Here is a 21,808-nt window from a genome sequence, read left to right as displayed (position 1 = left end):
AGGAGTTAATAAATTGTCATAGCTGAGTATTTTCTGTATTCTCATAGCATAATGAATAGCATAAAATAAATTAGCCATTAAATATACCAAAGTTCGGTAGCATCTGTCTGTTAATGGTGTGATGACCAGGCGAGGAGAGTTTCCAAGGTATTCATAAGCATACTTGACATCACAGTTTATAATGCGAACACGAACATTCTCGTTAGCCCAGTAGTAACGTAGCTGGGCAAGCCACTGAAAATCTGTCTCACTTGAAACTCCTGAAATGGATATTGAAAGAAACCCACAAGACAATATATTAACCACAAATTCAAATATTTATGTCATATATTAAAGATAACTTTAAAATGTTTTTTTTTTTTTTACAAGATTACAGACTTGTTGATTTATAAACTGCATAATATTAGCTACCATGTAGATAAATCTAAGCAAGATAACCTTTCTCTATCATCTCCATGACAACATCCCTTGCGTGCACATCTATGGTCACTAGTGCTCCAAGAGTGGTGCGTGTCTGCTTGGGCAGCTTCCCCCTCACCAGCTCCACAATATCATTCAGCTGATTCTGCAGCTGCTCATAGTAGTTCTTCAGACCCTATGAAATCATCAACATCTTAGACAAATAGCAAAATAAACAGAGAATTCAATGGTCCACTGATATTCAGAGTGGTTTCCTTACATTAGCTCCACTCCTGATGGCCTCATGTACTTCCAGCGTCCAATACATCTGAGAAGTACAGAGGACCACCTGTCCAGGCCACTCACGTACCCACTGACTCCTTTTAGTGTCTGGATAAGCCTGAACACATTCATCACAGTAACATGGTGCATAAAATGTAATAAGATTAAAGAATTTTAAAAAGTGCAAATAGGAACACAAGTTTTTACCAGCCTGGAGTGATTGATCACATCCCTGACGCTTCTCAGCATGATGTCTTCCACCTGCAGCAGCCACTTTTCCACAGCTCCTCGTGCTTCAGAGGTAGAGATCCTCTCGATGAGCTCCACACGCTCCCCCTCACTGCTGTACATGGCCTGGATGTCCAGGTTGGGCAGGAAGTCCAGTTTGGCAATGCCCTCAAAGCATTTCTTTAAATGAGGCTGCACTCGCATAGGATCTTTGGTTTCTGAGAGAATCTCCAGCATCTCATCATTTGACAGGAAAAAGAATCTACAGAGTGTGAAAAGGATTATTAATACGTACGAAGGTTATATGCCATGACAGTTTGATAGTATTATGAGGTGCACTAACATAAAGGTGAAGTGTGCAGTTTTGATATTGTTACCTAAAACTAAAACTATTTAAATTGTTTTCCTTAACTAAAATAAAGCTCAAATAAATAAAATATAAATATTAGCTGAAAAACATAACTTAAAATGAGAAATGTTACCTTTATAAATAAGAGAAAGTTCAATACTAAAATTACTTAAACTAAAATAATATTGAAAACAAATACAAAATAAATTAAATAGAAATAAATAAATTAGAAATAAAAATTAATGACAAAACCAAAAACTAATACAAATGATAAAAGCAATAAAACAAACTAAAATTGAAATTATAAAAATTAAATGGAACTAAATGGAACTGCAAATATAATGACTATTTCCAAACATGTTTCCTGAACGAAACTACTGTCTACCATTGGTCCAAAAAACAATAGCCCCACCCCAAACTCACATGATTGGTTAAGCTACTGTTGCTGTCCAGCGACTTGTCAGAATGATCAAACAAATAGCACTTACATTTTTCAGCAAAATCTTTTTATGAATGGCTTATTTTGACATTTAAAAAACATACATACTTTACCTGAGTGGTGAGCATGAAACCTGATTTTTTTTTAAATATATATTACCGTGGAAAAAACAATCTTTTCTTTTCAAGGTATGCATTCAGGCCCTTCATAATGTTCTCAAGGAGGTTGTAGGACTCTTGCAGATTTTCAAACAAGCCAGGAAGAGAGGTTGCAGGTAAAATCTGTGCACATGGGGGGATTATTGGTATTAGTTTCTTTCAGACATAAAATCAAATCGATGAATGAGTTTTATACTGCTAGCATGTGAGCAAAATGATTTCCAAACCTCCAATGTTTTTATTATTTATATTATGTCTGTTTCATCACCTTTGGGTCCTTCACACAGTGTATCATGACCTCCTTCCAGTGTTTGTTTACAATCTGGAAGAGACGGCCCTCCTCAGGCATCTGCTTCATTATATCCTCTGAGCTGAAGATGGGCTCCAGGTATAACCACTGATGTTGTACCTTCAGCCACTCATCTATAGTGTCTTGGATACGGATCAAACGCTCCTCCCAGACCTGGTTTGAATCAGCAAAAATCTAAATTAGTCTTTCTAAATTAACTCAGTATCCCTTAACTACGATAAAGAAAACTAACAGACCAGAAATGAGCTCTTTACTTGAATATCTGTCTGAATATTTCTTATGCACAAACTAAACCAATTGCTAAGAACATGTGAATCAATACAAATCCAGTAGTCTTTATATAGACACAAAAGTTTTTATATGTGCATTAAGCTCCAGGGGTCTCATTTATAAAACTGTGCGTAAGAACCTTACTAAAAGTGTACGTGCGCCCGAAAGCCAAAAATGGCGTACGCAAAAAAAAATTCAGATTTATAAAACCGTTCGTACGCCAGAACCTGAGCAGAATTCACTTTATAAATCCCAGCCAGCGGAATATTGTGCGTACATGCATCTCCACCCCGAAATAACCATATATGGAGCTTACAACGCCTAGTTTTACTATGCAGATCCTCATCTGCATATCATTTGCATATGATTATTCATCCACGTGATAACGTTTAACGGTAGCCTACAAGACACATTACATTAATAAAAATCAAGTAGTTGCCTATCCTTGCCTTGTTTTTGAATACATAAATCAAATAGTGTAAAATAAATTTCAGAGAAAGTTTTTCTCAATCTTTTCCACTGGCCGAATTATATTTTTAATTGATTTATATTTTTAATGGAAACAGATGGGCCTTGGGCATTATTTGCACGAAACTATTTTCTCAGACAATCTGGTATTATCATGATAAGCAATTATCTCTGTGGTTAAAACATTAAAACACAGCATGCCAGAGGAAAAGTGTTCAAAAACATTGCATCCACAACAAATATTTCTATTGACTGAATTTGAATATAAAAATGTTGTAACTTCTCAGTAATGATTTCATGTTTAAGTGCTTAACTTCATTAATTTGAATGGCATATTTAATCTAAATGTTTATATCAGAAGTAAAACATAGTTTAAATCATTATTTTATTTATTTAAACTGTTATTTGCATCAGTTTCACTAAACGGCCCAACGCGCTCGCTGGCGCGGACATTTAAGAAGGAATGGATATTTGCTTCAAGTGACAGGCTTGGTGAGTGAAATTATATTTGTATTATCTTTCTGTATATGTTAAATTTTCTTTAGATTTTCTGTCTAAAAGTGACCAAAAAGACACTTAACTCCAGCTCACCATCGGTGTCGCCAATTCCCTTTGTCTCCAGAATGTGCGTACGCACGGCTCAAAGTTTGCTTAAAGGTACGCACATTCTCCCGTCAAGTTTGTTTTTTATAGATCACAACCTTTGCGTGGGAACTGGCGTACGTACGTTTCCAGCCCCGTTTTGTGCGTACGCACGCTTTATAAATGAGACCCCAGGTGAGTGGAAAAGTTTTTATCAGATGAATTCCTTTTTTATATATATACATATTTATTTCTAAAAGAAATGCACAGGTTTTTGAAGCAAGCTTGTTTAGAAACTGTTATTGGTATTCACATTTGTGATTGTGAATAAAACAAAATACAAAATTACTCATCTTTTTGTGACTACAAAATTACTTATCTCACCTTGATTTCTGTCTCGAAAGGCTTGATGAAAGGAGAGCCTCTCATGGTTTGGGTTTTCACTATCTGGTCATCTAACATGGTTTGAATCTCATCCACAGAGGAGAGAATGGACACGCCACTGTCCCTGTACGGATGATATTGAAATGACACCGTCTCCCAAACCTCCACCATATTATGCATGGCCCTCTCCAGAGAGAATTCCTGAAAGTTAACAGTTTCAAAAAATATGTGAGTTGTTTTGTCAATACGGCATATAACTGCACCAAATTATCTGGGGTGGATTCACAGTGTTATTACTTTGCTGGCTCCTGCACTGATGCTTTCAAAAAGTTCCAGGTACGGGGTGAGGTTCTGTTTGAGGATTTTGCGTAGACTGCTGCCAGAATCAGGGGTCAAATCATGGCCCGCAATTTCTGACATTTGCTCCCAGTGCCGAGGTCTGATGCCGGGGTTACACAGGATGGACAGCATTGGAATGTACTCCTAAGAATATAAAACATAAAAGTTCTGTAATTTATCTTCCTACATGCAATTCATATGAGGGTGAGTAAATTATTGTTCATTTTTGGATGAACCAATCCTTTAATCTGTAGGGTGGAAACATTACCTTGAACTCTTTGACTTGCTCTACAACACTTGAGCAGATGTGAATAGTGGCACTCTCCTGCTTGTCTTCTTCCTCTTTGGGCTTCTTCTTTTGTCCTGCTTTTTTCTCCTTTTCTTGCTCAGCCTTCTTTTGTTTCTGCAGGAAGTACTTCAGCATCTTGTATATTTCTCTGATGTACTCCTCAACCTCCAGCTCTATACTCTCACTATTCAAATCCAAGAAAGACCCGTCCATCCATCTACAAGATAGCATCCTTTATATCATAAATCAAGTTCTTGGAGAGGAAAATAAACTGTCTGAAAATAGTGGCAATAAAGTGATGCAATTTATAATTATAAATCAGAGGAACATGAATCCACAAACTTCTTTCTTGTGCGTTGCCATTTCAGAACCAAGTTGAAGAGCTTCTGATAGGGCTCAATAGTTTCCTTGATCACCTCCACCTCTGGGTATAAGGTTTGGTCCCACTTGTAAAGGGCTTCTTCTTTGTTGATAAAGACAATTGATTCCTCAATGTCCTGGATCCTTTTTTGCACTGTTCTCAAATCAGAAGCATACTGGAAAGGAGAGGAAGTATTGCAATACTATCTTTCAGAAGTCCAATAATCATGACAGGTTAGATGAAAGAAAAGGTTTAGCCAAAAAAGTTTTGTAGTAATTTTTTCACCTTCATGTCATACCAACTATGTATTTTCTTTACTTTCATGAAACACAACAAGAGATCTTAAACACAATATCCAAGCTTCTGTTTTCCATACAATAAAATTGATGGTGATGTACCATGACAAGCTCCAAAAAAGAAAACGACAAAGCATCGTAAAGTATGGAAAGCAGAAGCATGGAGGATATCCATTTGTGTTTCGCGGAATATGGGATCGAAATGATGTGACAGACAAAATGTTAATTTTGGGTGAACTATTTCTTTAACTGGACAAATAAACTGAACATTTCAGTTGGCAATATACCTGTTGAATCATATCGAGTTCAGAGCACTCTGCAAATTCCTCCATCCTGCGGCCTACTTTCTCTAGTTCTAGCAGCAGCTTCTCTCTTCGACCCATAAGTTCCTGCTGGCTCTTTTGCTTGCCTTTTTCAATCACCTACAAAACAATTGTGTAAGTCCTTCTAACAGAAAACTTAAAGTTTATATATTTAATATCCATTAAAATCCATCCCTGGATAATTATTCACCTCATCACTTTGCTCAAAGATGGGGTAAATGAAATGTGGCCAGAGCACTACCGTGGCATTCAGTTCAAGGTGTTCTGGTTCAAAAATATGTACATTCATCAAATAATTCATCCTGTGCTGTGTTTCCTGGGGGGAAAAAGTTTTTTAAAAAGTAACCATTTTAATTGTTATCCAGACTAATAACATGTCAAAGTAAATAGTTCTGAGGTACCCACCATTATCTTATTGTTGAGCTCCTCTATTTCCTTGGTTTTCACCTGATTAATGTAAGTAATCATTTCTATCATGTCCTCTGTTGTTTCAGGGACTTTCAAAGCCCTGTCCTGAATGGCCTCAAACTCTTTACAAATCCTGAAAAAACCCCAACAAGTCTTCACTAAATTTCAAATATACAGTATATACCACATATTTCACCTAAAAATTTCACAGGTTTAGGAAGACATAAAGATGAATAAATGATGTTCATTTTGTTCAATAAATACATTTTGAGGTGAACTATTGCAAACACATTGGCAAAACACTGATCTTACTGAAGACTGCATTGATGGTGTGAGCTGACGAGCTTTCCCACAATGATTTCGGAAAGGGTTTTCGCTTTCTTTGCAAGACCTTGTTTGAGCTCCTCACAGTCCAGTCGCACCATGTCAAAATGGATCAAAGAAGGAAGACCAGATATCTCTTGCGACAGTGCCCGAAACCATTCCACTTGCTGACATGCAGCCATTTAAGATTTAAGAATACACAGACATTTAGTGTAAAAAGGATTAGACACAAAACAATAAAAGCAAACACCTTAGAATAAAATTAAAAATACATTACCGTTCAAAAGTTTGTTGTCAGTAAGATTTTAACTTCTACATAGTATACATCACATTGCTACAAAAAAATTATATTACAAATAAATTCATCCCAGTTTGGACAAAAATAAAAATAATAAGCAGCAAAATTGTTTTCAACATTAATAATAATAATAAATGTTTCCTGAGCAGCAAATCAGCATATTAGAAATGATTTCTGAAGGATCATGTGACACTATAGACTGGAGGAATGGCTGCTGAAACTTCAGCATTTCCATCACAGGAATAATATATATATACCAGTAGAAAACAGTTATTTTAATACTGATGTGATATTTACTATTTTTACTGAATTTACTGAATTTATGATCAAATAAATGCGGCATTCTTTAAAAAAACAAAACAAACAAACAAAATCTTACCGAGCCTAAACTTTTGAACATTAGTGCACATAATGTATTGAAATTAATTTGAGCAGACCTTAGTGTACTCATCGAAAGAATGCTCTTCTTCAATTAATTTTTCCACTTGAGACTGTGCCGTCCCATTGACTAACCAGTCATAGCTGTCAACTAAATGATGATAAAAGATAAAAAAAGAAATAATAATAATTCCACAGAACAGTAGTCATAAAACATCTAAGTGGGTTTAGTGTTAGGTGTTGTTTTGGGTTTTGGTTACTCACCATAGCTCTGGAAGTGTTTGGCAGGTCCATCCAAGTTTATCCTTACAGCATTCCTAAGAGTGGTCTCTGCCCACATCTGAACATGATCTGAGAGCTTAGCATCCACCACAGAAACGTTACCCTCTGCTAGCCATGACTGGATTGTCTGCACTTTCTGTGGGACAGGCAGGGCTTAATATTGAACATGTGCACATAGATCGATCCGATCTTATTATCTACAGTCAGAATAATTATGTGTAAAACAACTGCACAACAACATATTTCCCAACCTGCATAGTATTGCTGATCAGGTTTGCCATTTCAAGCACAGCCTGCTCTAGATCATGAAAATTAGGATATAAATCCATCTTCTCGTCATCAAATATTAAGTCCATATTGAATAGGGGGAGTTTGGTGATGTTGAGGGGATCAAACAAGTTGACAAATGCCACCACACTCCTCTCAACTAGAGCCTTTAGCTAAAAGAAAAACAAAGGGTAAACAAAACAAATTATTCAATTACCCTTAGGCACACAAAAACACCAACAGTTGGGAAATAAATATCATAGTTACTGCTAGCTTTTATGAAACTACATGAAAAACAATACTCTGCAGCTCACCTGATTGGATATAAGGGTTGAGGCACAGTTGTAAAAGGCGTCAAGCTTTTTGGGTTTGACTTTCTGCAGAGTGCCTTTGCTGGTGAGCAGGTGAATGACTTTGGGGTACCAGGCTTTCATGAGTGTGTCCTCGACTCTCTCACACTCCACAGCCACTTTGTTCTTCAGACTCTCACAGTCTACAAGCCCTGTGGACCTTTAAAACAGGTTTTAAGAAATACATTACTCATTCAAATTTCAATTAATATGGATAACTACTTTAATATAGTTTTAATATAGGTGGTGTGGTATAACCCTTTATGATGGTTGCACTACTTCACATTTTTGAAAATGGCATAAAAGCTTTTTAATAATGTCTGAAACCAACCAACACTCCTTTTCATCATCTTGTAAATGTTATTTACCATTGATCCAAGCAACAAATACACAGCATGTAATCAGAAAAAGAGTGATCCCAGATCCCAAACATCATCATGAAGCAGTACCTGCAGTCTGAGAGATCAATAAGGAGCAGGTGGGAGAATGTGCTGTTGCAAATATCAAGGATATTCTTCATGGCTGGATGCAATATGTGTAGATTCTTCTTTATCCCTTTTCGACTCTGCATAAAGCTGTCATGCCATGGACAGGAGAAATCTAGAATCCTGGTGAAGCAAAACCAAGATCATAAGTCGTAAGACACTTTATAAACTGGCCATATTAAGACAATTATCTTAAATGTTGCTGGAACATGTACATTTTTCTTTGTAAAAATGTGCACACTTACTCAGCAGATCTGTTGCTTTCTTGGGAAATCGTGTCAGATGACTGTGGATCTTTCAGTATAGTGCTTACTAGTAAAAAAAACATTAATAACAAACTAATAAAAACCCAGTATACCCAGTTTCTACATAAAAACACACAAAAAACAGATCTAGAATTGATATTATTTTCTGTAAATCTATAGTCATTTGTGAAGTTAGTTTTCTGGAAAATGTCCTTGTTAAATCACAAGACTAAGAGAAGAATAAGCATTTAACATTTTTATGAAAAAGGAGCAGGACCAATGCGATTTTGAATGACCACTTTGACATTATCAAGACAACAATGTCAATGATAATGTGATGTTTTAATGTGATTATATTCCAGAGCAGATATCTGACTCACCTCTGTGCTTGATCATGACTCTGAGATAGGTCTCACCAACCTCCTTGCATATGTCTTTAAGCAACTCTTCTCTGCCGGGCCCCTGACGGAGCCGATGGGACACACGGGCCAACATGGCATCTAGCCACTGTTGTTGAAATGGCGCGACAGGACTTTGCTCAACACACTCTTTCAGGAACAAGAAGTTCATCTACAAAAAGTAAAAGCATAAGACACAATTAAATGAAAAGATCCACCATGTAATAAAAGAGGTTAATTATGAGGTAAAATATAATAGCATACATATTGCTTCCTCTTTTCGGTGATCATCTAGAAAACAAAATTGAATTATATTATTAACAAATACAATGCATCTATATGAGACTATGTATGAGCAAGTAAAAGGTTCATACTGTTGAGGGAAGCTCTGGATCAGGAGATGAAGGAGATGCCTGTCCTGCTTCCTCGGCCTGCATGTAAGCTTGCATTGCTCTGTCAACTCTAACACAATTACAGAAATCGCATTACAATATGACTCTATTATACTATAAAACACCCAATGACAAATATTCAGGTAGTTGACAACGCCATTTCAAGCATAAACAACAGCAATATCCAGATTTCTTTATTTTTATTTTATCTTAAGCTAAAGTAAATTTTTCTGATTTTTTAATAATTATTACACATGCTATTGTTATGACTATACATTAACTAAGTGATCACTTATTTGAATGTATAGGCCAACATTAAAACTTTACAAATTTGTTTAAGTGAACCGCAGCAAAAAAGCTAAAATATGATTACAAAAGTGAAACACTTTAAGCAGTATACACTGACTACATTTCAAAAGATTGGGGTCTGTAAGACTTTTTAAATGTTTTAGAAACAACATTATTGTGAAAAATTATTACAATTTAAAATAACTGTTTTTTATAAGAATATAATTTTGTGTAATTTAATATAATATATAAAATAATTATATAATATATATTATATTTATTCCTGTGAAGGCAAAGCTGAATTTTCAGCATCATTAACGTTACTCCAGTCTTCAGTGTCACATGATCCTTCAGAAATCATTCTAATATGTTGATTTATTTTCCCTTCTGGATTCTTTGATGAATAGAAAGAAAAAAAAGAAAGAAAAATAATTTTATTACATAAATCTCTTTACTGTCACTTATGCATCCTTTCTGAATAAAATTACTTATTTAAAAAAAAAAAAACGGTAGTGTACATATAAGTTCAACCAACATTTTTATGTTAAATGAAAACGCACAGGTTATTTGTGAACAACCTATCAACAAAGAATAAAACAATAAAATACACCAACAAAGAAAGCTCTTAACGTTACATCATTTTTTGGAGCTGTTGTCGCTGTTCCTTGCTCCTTCTGTGTCGCAGGAGTTTCCTCCTCACAGCCAGCCTGCTCTCTGGAAGGCCTGACTCTTCCTCCTGAACCGGTGGCTTTGGGATAGGAGGCAGAGCATTGACCCTCCTCAAAACATCCTCCGCCCGAGAGCTAGCGTTAAATGCCGCTGATGAGGTCGGCATTTCAGCGACTGAAAGAAGGTCTGTCCCGTTTAAACATATATTAATGCGTTTAAAATTGTGTTCGTATTGCTAGAACTATGAGGGAAACAAATTCCAAACCAAAGTTATGTGTTCATACCTAAATTAATTACAAATCAGTTTTGAAGTGATCGCGCATTTTGCCGTTTATCGTAATTTTGACACGTCATTCGTACTTCTAACGGTATTTTTTGAGCTCCTTGCTCCAAACTGATACAAGTTTGTTGCACTTGTGGAATTTCCGTCAACATAATAGGTTACCATGGATGCCTAATCGGAAGTGCTTTTTTATCAGCGAACACAAGGAGCGCATTTGAGGAATGTCAGTGAGATAGATCATCCAAACATAAGTAAATAAATGAATGAATAATGATAATTATCTATTCTGATTTAGGCCTACTCATGGTTATGTCTTTTTTCTGTGTGCTGCAAAAGTAGGCTATATCAGTTTAGGATACACGTAAACCATTCACTTTTATTGTATGGATAACGATCCAGTGAAAGTAGCCTACTGCATGGTGAATTAGGCTGTGTCAGTCCCAAACATTCTAACTTCTCCTTTTGTGTTTCACAGAAGAAATAAAGTCATACAGGATTGGGACAACATGAGGGTGAGTAAACAATGACAATTTAGGTTTTGCCTTCTAATTTTATCTTGTTAAAGGATCCAATGTTCTATGTTGAGATGTTTTTTTTTTATAGTATATTTTATATAATTGGTGCCTTTCGTTCCTAGTTATATTTATTAACCCTGTAAAGCTTGACAAATGAAATCTTATGATATTTAAAAAAAATCTTAGTAGACAACATTTTTTTTAATCCTAAAAAAAGTTTGAATATGTTTTGTTTTGTATCATATTTGATGAGGACAAAAACACCTTAATTATTTATATTGCCAAAAATTAAGATGCCATTCTGATAGCTTGTAATGTAAATCAATGAGATCTTCATAGCAGACTACATAATAAAATGCATATAACCATCAGTCATCGCCCTATAACTTCCAATATTGTCTTATTAAGATTATACTTTCAAATGCTTAGTACCATGATGAAAGCTCTGTAGTTTTTGTTGAGGGGGCTAAACAGATAATGCAACGCAATGCGTTCCACAATAGCTTGATGTATGTTGATAATTTAGAAGCAATTATGATACGGTAGGCTTTATAGGGTTAAATCTGTACATTTGCATTTGTTCTTTATTCATATGTTTTTGTGATAGCTTAGCAACAAAAAAAGCATACTCATTTGCATGTTCTAATGTGGATGTCAAGAATTAGCGAGGATGAAGTTTGGTGCAGAACGAAGTGTGCATTCATCACTCATGAAATACACTCCACAAGATGGCAACATTTCCCCAACATCATTACAATTAGGCGCATGGTGTGATTAATGTGGTACTGGTACATGCCCTGTGGTTTAATTACCTTCAGAGAGTTAGTCTGTCTGGGTGTGAACAGTCTGGGTGTGATTCATTTAGCCACAGTGGTCCAGTAAACGTCATTGCCCTGAAAATGACTCCTCATGTAAGCAAAACTATAATAAATGGTGTCTGAGGACAAGACAGCCTGGGTGGTTTCAGATCAGTTTGCAATAACATTAGGCGTCTTAAACTGCAAACTAAATTTGGCCTCAAATTTGTTTCGTACAGCCCCTCAAGTGTTAGTAGTTTATCCTTAGACCTTAAAAAAAAAAAACATGTTCTGCATTTTCTGCAGTGACAAAGGAAGCTATTTGCACGTTTCATGATTTTACCTCTACCATTATGAGTAAAAGCAGCACAAAACATTTTTAACATCTGTCTACGCTGCATTTTACTGTATTAAGGCCTGTGAAGGCGACATTAAAATAGGTCTGTCTTACCCAATGAAGATGACTGACAGTTGTCACTCTGCTTATCAATCACACCGTAAGCACATTCGAGACAAGGGGCAAATGACCCACTTGGCTCACTAAAACCACTCTGCTGGCATTCATTTACACAATACAAATCTATATAACAAGATGTAGACCATAAACAGAGAACTTTTTCTCTAGGTCAGTATTTAATCTCTTGCTTTTTTAAAGCATGTCATACCATGAAAGTCAATGGGGTCCAATGTTGTTTTATGGATAAAAACATTTAAAACGTTTCAGAATATCTTCTTTTGTGTTCCACAGACGAAAAAAAAGTAATAGAGGTTCGAAACAGGGTGAGTAAAACAAATTTGGGTGTATTATCCCTTTAAGGTCATTATGCTATGCACAATGGAGGTTGATAAGGTGTAGAGGTTTCTACTGTTTGATTAATTTTGGTTATCAAAGCTTTCGGTGTAAATTTAGGTCGGTTGTCATGACATTTAATTCTGCTTTTAAACAATTTCACGCTCTCAACTAATTTTTAGGCATGCCAGATATCAAGTGCTTATGAAACTAGGCTCCTAGGACTAGCATTGAAACACGTAAACCCCTTTGCTTGAGGTTGGCCGGCAGCTACTGTATGTTTGTATGAGACAGAGGGTGCAGAAGAGAGAGAAAAATGATAGGGGAGGGGCAGAAGAGTGTGTGTGTGTGTGTGTGTGTGAGAGAGAGAGAGAGGGTGTGGGGGGAGAGAAAGGCTGCAAGAATGAAGGCTGTGAGGCGAATGACGCACGATTATCTCCCCCCTGCCCGCTGATTGGCTGCTAGGGCCGCCCGTCAGAGAGCCCAGGTTTAGGGATGTGCGTTCAGAGCAGATTATGAAGCAGACCTCATCTCTGGCAGTCTCGTCAGATTGTCTCAATGGCTAAACACAAGCTTTTCCTGTTTTTTTCCCTGTTACTGTGTGTGTTTATCTCTCTGTCTTTGCCCTTCGATCAAGTGCCTGCGATCCTGGACAGGAGGTAAGAGCTGCGCTTTCAGCTCTAGCGTGGGGAGGGGGAATGGGGCAGTGATGCTGTGCAGCTGATGCACTGTCTTAGTCTTTTACAGTGGGCAAGAGACACCAAGAAAATGCGCTTTATTAGGAAAATGCTAAACGAGAATTCGTGGAACTCATAAATTAATTTGACGTACGTGGGCTCTAGATTCAGAGTGTGTTGTGGTTTTGCTGCAGTTTTTCTTCTCTGTAAGTACAAGACATTCAAACATGGCTATGACAATGGGACAGCAGGCAGACCCTATCCAGTGTCTGTAGGAGTCAGTTTACAGATGCTACTCCAAGAAACAAAAGAAAGAAGTGAGATTCAGATGGCTCTGGCTATATGGGCATCTTTGAATATACTCAGTCAGTTTATTGTTATTGTACAGTTGCTGAATTCCTTTACTCATATCAAAGCTGGAATATCATAAATATGTTCATTTAGTTTTACATTTATTTATTTACAAATGATTGACTTATCTGATATTATTGTATTTGGGAGTGGGTAATATTATATAAAAAATATAATACTAGTTATGAATAATCTAATTGCTCGCAACACAGGATAGAATTAGTTTAAATCTAAATTTAAATGTTCAAATTTCCCCAAAAGTTTCACAAAAAAATTCTCAAAAAATACACATTTTAAATTTTACAGCTGTTTTGTGTGTGTATAATCTAATAACTACTTTTTGTATATTTTAAATGAGATTTACAAAAAGTGTCTACTGTTAAGTTAAACATCAGCAAACGTGAAAATGTAGTTTATCTTTTTGCCTGGATGATGCCTGATTTGTCACATGATATATTTCTTTATGGGGTTTTTTTTTTGTATTGTAATTGTTTGATATGAATAAGATCCAAGTTGAGGTTTTTGTTATTTTTAATTTGATTGATCAAAGAGCCAAAATTACATTTAAAGAAGTGGTTATTCTTTTGTGTTTATATATAAATATATATATATATATTACCTCCTAGAATTATATGATTACTAAATGTGAATATATTATAAGATCGAGATTGAATGTCTTTCTTTATTTCTGTAAACTGCAGCTATGGTAAACAACCTACCAACTTGCCCATCCCTCCCTAGATAGAATCTAAAGCTTAGGATTTATAGGGATAAGAGCAGCATTGCAGGCTGTTAAAACATTAGGGATCTTGTTAGTCCAGAAATGTGTTTTAGGAGTAAAAAGTGTTGAGTGGTTTACAACCCTCCTCAAGTTTCTCAGGGTCAGTGCCTACGCTGACCAAAACAGACAGTCAAGAATGGCAGCAAGTGGAATTAGACCAAAGGCTATAATCTTATTAACATTTAACAGATAAATCTATTTTAAAGCATTGTTGTGTTTGTAGAGTATGCTAGTGTGTGCTAGTGTACTGTGCTAATCTGTATGCTAATCAGATAATCTATATATGCAAAAGATGATATTGAGCTCTGAAAGCGCCAGTGAGGTGAAGACATAGTGTGAGCGCTGCTTTTCATTACATAAATGCTCAATTCAGCACTTAGGCTACTGTGTCCAGCCATAACCAATGACAGCAGCGCAGTCCTCAGCTGCTGACCTCGGTAAACTGGCATTAGAACAAAGGCGAGAGTCACTCCTCGTGCACACACACTCCTCAGCAGGGCCGTGTAGACCATATTTGCTGTGCTTACATTGTTCTTATTTTTTAGCAGAACTACCCGGAAAGAAGAAAAAACTGTATAACTGTACTTTTAGAGCTCTTCATATGTCATTTAAGGGGGTTTCGCACCTGCATTTGATTGGATTATAGGGGCTTTATGAGTCAATGTGCCACATCACTGTTGATTCAATGCTCATATCACGCTTAAGAACTGAATGAACTTAAATGCTTCATGCAGTAATCTGTTTATTTTCCCCACACATCTGATGTTTTGCTGTATTCTTTAATCTCTTACATGATCACAAAGCTCTAAGCACTAAATTCCAGTGTTGTAGAGGTGGGTGGGGTGGTGTAGTACGTAAGAGATGGACCTAAAGAGAGAGAGCCAGGGTCATCTGATGCTCTCGTTCACAATCACACACCCTGCTGACTTTGCTGCAGGTGAACAGGCCTGAATCTAGATCCAGCCCTGGATGTCAACACATTCACACAGCAGGAAACCTTCTCCCAGATAGGGCAGCAGATTCTTAATAAGGTTTTAGGAGATCGTCCGCCAAGCTCATTATCTCTGTGATTAGATGTATAAATGGTTCATCTTAGGATAATCCAGCAAGTTCCAGCGTGAGAGATGAGGTGACACAAGATAAATATACATGTGCGTATGTACACGCAAGGTGCCATTAAGTAATTTTTAGCCCCCACTTTGTTGATGGACTCAAGGTGCTAAGCACGTGAGAATCATGACATTCGACTAAATGTCTTGTCATCTCCTGAGACACTAATCTGGCCTGAAGATGTCAGACTTGTGGTCATGCGTGACTGGTGCATCAAGCTGAGTGGATCTATGGGAAATCTGTCTTAGAGGTTGATAAGTAGGCCACAGCCTGACACAAAGAGATCAACCCCACTTTTTGTTTTGCTTTGTTTTTCCATTACAGCTCGGAGGTCCCACCATATCAAGCTGTGAGGATTAGAACAGGTCAGTATCTATTACTTTCATTGCAGTTATGCTTTTCAGCTTGCCTTCAGCTTCTTTTAAATATAGTAATCTAATTTTCTGCTGAGTGTGAGTTTTTTGTCAAAGTTGTTTATCTATTTATTTATTTACATTGAGTATTGCGTAACCAGCCAAGTCAAATTAAACAGTTTTATGCTACATTTAATAAACAAGAAGTTAATATACCGTAATTAAAATTTCAGACACAATATTTTAAAGTCCCCTGGCCTATAGTCAATAATTGTATCCCTTAAAACTCATCTTTGATAACCAAAATTACATATTTAAAAAAAAAGAATTCCTTGAAAATATTTTCTTCATGCCTTAAAATAGCTTGAATGTAACTCTACACCCTTGCCTCATTTAGTATAGGCGGTTTTATGAATATGTAAATTTAGCCCCGCCTCCACCCACTCACACCAGCTCAGAGAGCCACTTGTTGACGATCACACTTGACGTGATTGGTTATAAGGTAGTTTGTGATGTCAGAAACACCAGCGATTTCAAACTACGGTTTTAAAGAGAAAATACTCAGCAATGCACATGGTTTGTCTTAAAGCATATTAAAAACACCACATAGACATATAAACAACATTTAAAATCTTGATTTTCACCACAGGGGGACTTAAAGTTAACTGTATTTGCTCCATTAGCGAAAATACTTCCAAACGAAGCCACAGCAGTTATGTCTCCGAATAACATACAGCAGTGGAGTTTCATTCTTGTGCACATTCACTTCATGTGCATTCTTGAATGAAACAGTGTTTTGTTGAGTGAATTGGTTGAGTGAACAATTCAATAACTTACTAACGAAAACCATTTCTGAATAAAACTGTTTTTGAGCAAATCAGTTGCCGAAAAATTATTCAGTGATTCACTTATATCACCACCCACTGGTGTAATGATTTAACCCGTAGAAATAGTCACTGAATAATCCCCACTGCCAATCAAATGAGAACTGGAACTAGCTCTTGTATAATGACAGATTAAGCATTCGCTTTTATTTAAAAGTTTTATTAGAAGCTAATGCAAATGGAATATCATCTCGGATTGAAATAAACAATATACTAGTGTGGTTCTATTACATACTGATACTGTGCTGACTGTAATGTTCTATAAGTTTTATCTTTTAGATCTCATTTTAAATGTATACTTTCATCACGCAGAAATGAAACTTTTTTTTGTGCATATTCACTTCATGTGCTTAAAAATATGATGATTCTCTGTGCTGAAAGAACTCACCATGCCATCTCCCCCATTGTCCTATTTCAACATTTTGTGATGCAGCTGGAGAACATGTTGAGAGTCCAAGTGCCTCACACGAGGAGAGCTATTCGCCTGCAGCTGAAAACCCACTCAGAAGAATACTGCAGGTATTGCATTTTCCCTGATAGTCAATGTGACCTTGGCTTCCATAAGCAACATCTCTGCCTTAATTCACCCAGCATCCTACAAGACCAATAACACAGTGATGGATTTAGAACTAACATATTAGGAAATATCCAGGAAATATCTGTCATCTGCTATCTTAAGCCTGAGCGTTTCCTTTTATAAGAAAACATTTGAGATCAGAGAAGCCCATCAATAATGCACATTTCATACATCATCGCTTAGTTTGTCTTGTTATCATTTTCAAACAGCCTTACGGGTGGCATCTGCATGCCCAGCCCAGAACCAAACGGAAGTTACTACAGTCTACCAGCTCGGGACCCTACTCCCCACTGACTGTAGCTTACAACGGCAAGATATGCATCCTCTTCAAAGCTAAGAGACTGGCTATTCGATATAGGAACAACACTTTCCTGGACCTCACAGAGAGGGTGTTTGGACCCAATGCACAAGTAGACACCAAAGGCTCTGTTTGTACAAAGGAGAAGGCTACGTAAGTATTCTCGTAAACTCTTTCTGCCACAGATTCAGTAACATTTTGTGGTATATACAGTGGCCCCAAAAGGTGTTTTTAGACTTTACATTGTATATTAAAATACAATCTTGATATATAACAAAACAATTAACAAAATATCAAACCAAGTGGCATTTATTTAAAAGAAAGATAATAAAATAATAGCTATATTCTTCAAAATGTAAAAAGTATTTCAACACTTTGGTGTGAGGTGAACTGACATCATACATACCACTAAATTTGTGGATACTGAATATTTACAGATAATTTAATACATTTTATGTGAGGCTCTGGAGCCACTAAATCTATGTATACATGTACCGATGAAAATTGGGGATCAGTAAGATTTTTTTTTAAAGAAATTAATAGTTTTAATCAGCGAGGATGCATTAACTTGATCAAAAGTGACAGTAAAGACATTTATAATTTTATACAAATTTAAAATACATGCTGTTCTTTTAAACTAAGAAAGAAATGCATCCCAGTTCCCACAAAAATATTAAGCAGTATACTGTTCAATGTTAAAATTACATTTTAAAATATATACAAATTTATTTCAAATTGTAATATTTTACAAATAAATGCAGCCTAGGTGATCAAATTATACATTTAAAAATCGTATAATTATTTTTAAAAGAAATCTTACGGACTCCAAACTTTTGAACGTTATTATATAGCCTTATATATCTCTATATGACAATCTGATGACAATCTTGCATTTGTATAGGCTATCATTGCATTTGGGCGATTTGGAAGACATCAGGGGACTTGTCATCAGGTAAAATACTCTCATCTTGACGTATCCTTTAGAGGCTTGCACAAAACCTCACGGGCTGATAATTACATTCAGTTGTTAATTACTTCCTCTTGTCTGTTTTCTGAAGGCTTCAGATGTCCAACACATTCTACGAATCAGTAAGCCAGAACTGGTTCACTCTGGACAGTGTTCACATCCACTACAACTGGACTCATGAGGCCACGTTCAATGCCACGGAGGTTTATGCCCCCGCCACCTATTCTTACCACTGCCAGCATGTCAGCAGCTTACAGAAATATGACACCCTACTGGTGCCCAGCTCCCACACTGACAGCTCGGCAAACTGGCACATTACTTTCACGGATTTTCAGGTAGCTGCCATGAAAAGTGCTTTTAAAAGTTCACTGAAATTATGCATTTCTGAGAGTCCCTGTGGTTTTTGCTGATATTGTATTTGGAAATTACTTTAGGTTAATTTATAGAAAATGTTTAACAAAACTGTACATTCTTAAAAATAACATGGCATATAGACATGTATGGTTCCATGAACATACCTTTAACATCCATGGAACCTTTCCATTCTACAAAATGTCTTAGATTTTTAAAATGTTCTTAACAAAAAAAAAAAAGGTTCTTTTAAGAACTGTTCACTGAAAGGTTCTTCGGGAATCATAAAGGGAATCACTGCGAAAACCTTTATTTTTAAGACTGCATAAGGGGCTGTTCACATAGCATTGCTGTGTTTAATTTGACACAGCATCTCAAAAATGAGTTTATGACAAAAAAAGTGCAGAAAAAACAGCGAGATGTGTTACAAAATTCAAAGTTGTCTATTTATTTTAAGACGATAAACATAAAAACGTAACAAAATTACTCAGCATATTAACTTTATTTAAAAATACATTTTTGTATTTATTAACCCCTTATTTACACTGCACACGTCTGCGGCGTATTACGGCTCTGACACGGCCACTGGAGCTCATCGAGGGCACTCTAGTCAATGCTTGTGTTTTTTTACAGTCTATGGTTTATTCCAGCCTCGTCGCGGCACGTTTCAGAAGCGTCCCAGAAGTGGCTCTCCTCGTTGCTTCGCTAAAGATAGGCACCTAGTCTATTTTTGACGGACGCCGCGTCCAAACGCCAGTGTTCTCCTCCTGCTCAAAGGCACTGTGTGCGAAATATAGATACAAGATAATTGAGGATGTATTTTTAAAAGACTAAAACACACAAATCTTTTATCCTTGTCCTTCATAACTGGACTTTTAAGTGCATTAACTTTGTAGGCTACAGCACAACAAAGTATGACATAGCAATAAACACAATTAAACCGGACAAAACATAACCATTTAGCCAACTTAACCATTGTAGAACCCCAAAATCAAGAAAAAACATGAAATATCAAGAAAAACAACGTCAGACATGCAAATCTTGTGGTCTCGCGCATCCAGTCTCTTCTGATATGCTCCTGATGTGAGTTGGTACCACGTGGAGGACAGAACAAAACCTCGCCGGAGCCGTAATGCGCCGCAGACGTGTGCAGTGTAAATAAGGCGTTAAGACATTTCTATCAGTCAACAGACCCAGATCTAGTTCATGTATAGGTTCACAATACATTTTTTATAACTTTCTCAGACAGAAAACATTTATTTTATAACTTTTTCTTTTTCAGATCCAGGCCTTTAATGTCCAGTCCAACAAGTTTGCTTCAGCAAGTGACTGTGCGACTTTCTTCACTCCAGCCATCTTGATGGGCCTAATCACATCTCTGATTCTGCTACTTGTGTTGGCTTACGCCCTGCACATGGTCGTCCACCTCAAGCACATTGACCGTTACGAAGAGCACAAGACCACCGTCTACTTCCCCCGCACCCCCGAGGCTGAGCTCCCAGACAAGAACAGTGTGTGAGGAGTGATGACGGTGCTGTAAAACCAGCAAAAGACCAGCGTGGAAAGGATTGCTAGTTCTGATTCTGGATGGCTGCATTGTCCTCTTGGTCTTCCTCCTGCCTGGCACTAAATCCTCCCCTTATCACTGTCTTAACCTAACTTCTTACAGTCAGAGGATGAGATTACCTGATTCATCAGGTGTTAAAACCCAGGCTGGAGCCAAAACCTGGACATATCACGGCTTTCCAGGACCAGGACTTGGAAGCCTATGAAATGGGGACAAAAAAAATGTGAGATTGCCTTTTAATAGATCACCATTCTGGTGGGCTTTTCAAAGCACTTCACTGACTGGATACAAGTACTGTAGTTAGAAATATCTGAATTGAAAAGGCAGAGATGGCAGAAGAGAAAAGACTGTGAAACAGAAATGACTGTGGCTTGATGTTTTTTGTTTTTTTACAGTACAAAAATCACCATCTCATTCATCTGTAATGGAGTCCGCAGACTGATCTGCCAATTACAAGAACTGTTATATGACTGCCAAAGTGGTGCGAAACTGTTTGTCAGCCTTGATGGGTAACTGACAGTAATAATGTGAATACGGAGCATACAAAACAATCCATAAATGTACAGTGCTTAATACTATTTATGTATTCCAGGACTATACAACATAGATTCAGGAACTCCATAAATATACTCTTTGGCTTTAAATGATCAGCTAGATATTCATATAGATCTAGATTCAACTGCTGTTTCAATAATTAACAAACTTCCAGTATTAAGCACCTTCAAATCTATAAATTTTAAGTGCTTAAAAATGTATAGCAAGAAAAAGACCTTTTTTAAGCTTCGGAAACTGATATATTGCACAGAACATTTTTATATGATCTCATAATTGCTAGATCTATATGCCGTCCCTTTTCAGGTGGAATATATTAGGACTAATAGATGAATTTAGCACCCCTTAAGAATTTATAGTACAGACAGTATAACTATAGTGAGGTAATGCTGAAAGAATGCTGTACAATTATTCATGTAAGTGTTTAATACCCTCAGTATCATAATCAGTATACCGCTATATCTACAATTATAACATCAGTAACTCATTATCACAATAACCTGCAGCATGACAATGACTAGAGATAAACCTCTACCATGGCACGTCTGATTCTGGAGGTGTTCATTTGAATGATGGTCATACACACTGAAGTGCACAAGTAGTTTTCTGAACATCAGTCAATTCATTCTGAACAATAAACAGATCAAAATGAAAAGTGCGTCATACCTTTACATCTTAATAGTAGAAAATCGTT

The 21,808-nt window shown here is 36.6% G+C and overlaps 2 protein-coding genes across 2 annotated transcripts in view; one reads left to right on the top strand and one right to left on the bottom strand.

Annotated features, from left to right (window-relative positions):
* The window catches only part of dnah12 (dynein, axonemal, heavy chain 12), a 30,408-nt gene extending 19,850 nt beyond the window's left edge, over nucleotides 1-10,558 (bottom strand). Inside the window, exons 1-24 of the mRNA XM_084429097.1 lie at nucleotides 10,228-10,558; nucleotides 9,287-9,374; nucleotides 9,177-9,203; nucleotides 8,895-9,084; nucleotides 8,515-8,581; nucleotides 8,234-8,392; nucleotides 7,749-7,944; nucleotides 7,419-7,607; nucleotides 7,150-7,303; nucleotides 6,945-7,036; nucleotides 6,198-6,376; nucleotides 5,883-6,018; nucleotides 5,668-5,793; nucleotides 5,442-5,576; nucleotides 4,840-5,033; nucleotides 4,477-4,714; nucleotides 4,167-4,352; nucleotides 3,870-4,070; nucleotides 2,124-2,318; nucleotides 1,857-1,978; nucleotides 889-1,171; nucleotides 680-799; nucleotides 439-595; nucleotides 88-260 (exon numbers count right to left, since the gene is read on the bottom strand). Coding sequence (XP_084285223.1) covers nucleotides 88-260; nucleotides 439-595; nucleotides 680-799; nucleotides 889-1,171; nucleotides 1,857-1,978; nucleotides 2,124-2,318; nucleotides 3,870-4,070; nucleotides 4,167-4,352; nucleotides 4,477-4,714; nucleotides 4,840-5,033; nucleotides 5,442-5,576; nucleotides 5,668-5,793; nucleotides 5,883-6,018; nucleotides 6,198-6,376; nucleotides 6,945-7,036; nucleotides 7,150-7,303; nucleotides 7,419-7,607; nucleotides 7,749-7,944; nucleotides 8,234-8,392; nucleotides 8,515-8,581; nucleotides 8,895-9,084; nucleotides 9,177-9,203; nucleotides 9,287-9,374; nucleotides 10,228-10,427 — 3,807 coding nt within the window. The 5' untranslated portion in view covers nucleotides 10,428-10,558. The remainder of the gene's footprint in view (nucleotides 1-87; nucleotides 261-438; nucleotides 596-679; nucleotides 800-888; nucleotides 1,172-1,856; nucleotides 1,979-2,123; nucleotides 2,319-3,869; nucleotides 4,071-4,166; nucleotides 4,353-4,476; nucleotides 4,715-4,839; nucleotides 5,034-5,441; nucleotides 5,577-5,667; nucleotides 5,794-5,882; nucleotides 6,019-6,197; nucleotides 6,377-6,944; nucleotides 7,037-7,149; nucleotides 7,304-7,418; nucleotides 7,608-7,748; nucleotides 7,945-8,233; nucleotides 8,393-8,514; nucleotides 8,582-8,894; nucleotides 9,085-9,176; nucleotides 9,204-9,286; nucleotides 9,375-10,227) is intronic.
* Nucleotides 10,559-13,010: 2,452 nt separating this feature from the next.
* atp6ap1lb (ATPase H+ transporting accessory protein 1 like b) lies at nucleotides 13,011-21,772 on the top strand. Its single transcript, XM_084428768.1, has 7 exons — nucleotides 13,011-13,305; nucleotides 15,890-15,930; nucleotides 17,236-17,321; nucleotides 17,589-17,830; nucleotides 18,579-18,629; nucleotides 18,736-18,979; nucleotides 20,278-21,772. The coding sequence occupies exons 1-7, from the start codon at nucleotides 13,205-13,207 to the stop codon at nucleotides 20,512-20,514; spliced, it is 1,002 nt and encodes a 333-aa protein (XP_084284894.1). The 5' UTR covers nucleotides 13,011-13,204; the 3' UTR covers nucleotides 20,515-21,772.
* The last annotated feature ends 36 nt before the right edge of the window (nucleotides 21,773-21,808 follow it).

The sequence above is a fragment of the Rutilus rutilus genome, assembly GCF_951802725.1.
Source record: "Rutilus rutilus genome assembly, chromosome: 13".
NCBI classification, from domain to species: Eukaryota; Metazoa; Chordata; class Actinopteri; order Cypriniformes; family Leuciscidae; genus Rutilus; species Rutilus rutilus.
This window is presented reverse-complemented; position numbering and strand designations above follow the sequence as displayed.

Bases quoted from the DNA above. Each gene is read 5' to 3' on its own strand.
- atp6ap1lb (XM_084428768.1), top strand. From the start codon at position 13,205: ATGGCTAAACACAAGCTTTTCCTGTTTTTTTCCCTGTTACTGTGTGTG. The intron at 13,306-15,889 runs GTAAGAGCTGCG...TTTCCATTACAG, and splicing joins CCTGCGATCCTGGACAGGAG to CTCGGAGGTCCCACCATATC. The intron at 18,630-18,735 runs GTAAAATACTCT...TGTTTTCTGAAG, and splicing joins ATCAGGGGACTTGTCATCAG to GCTTCAGATGTCCAACACAT.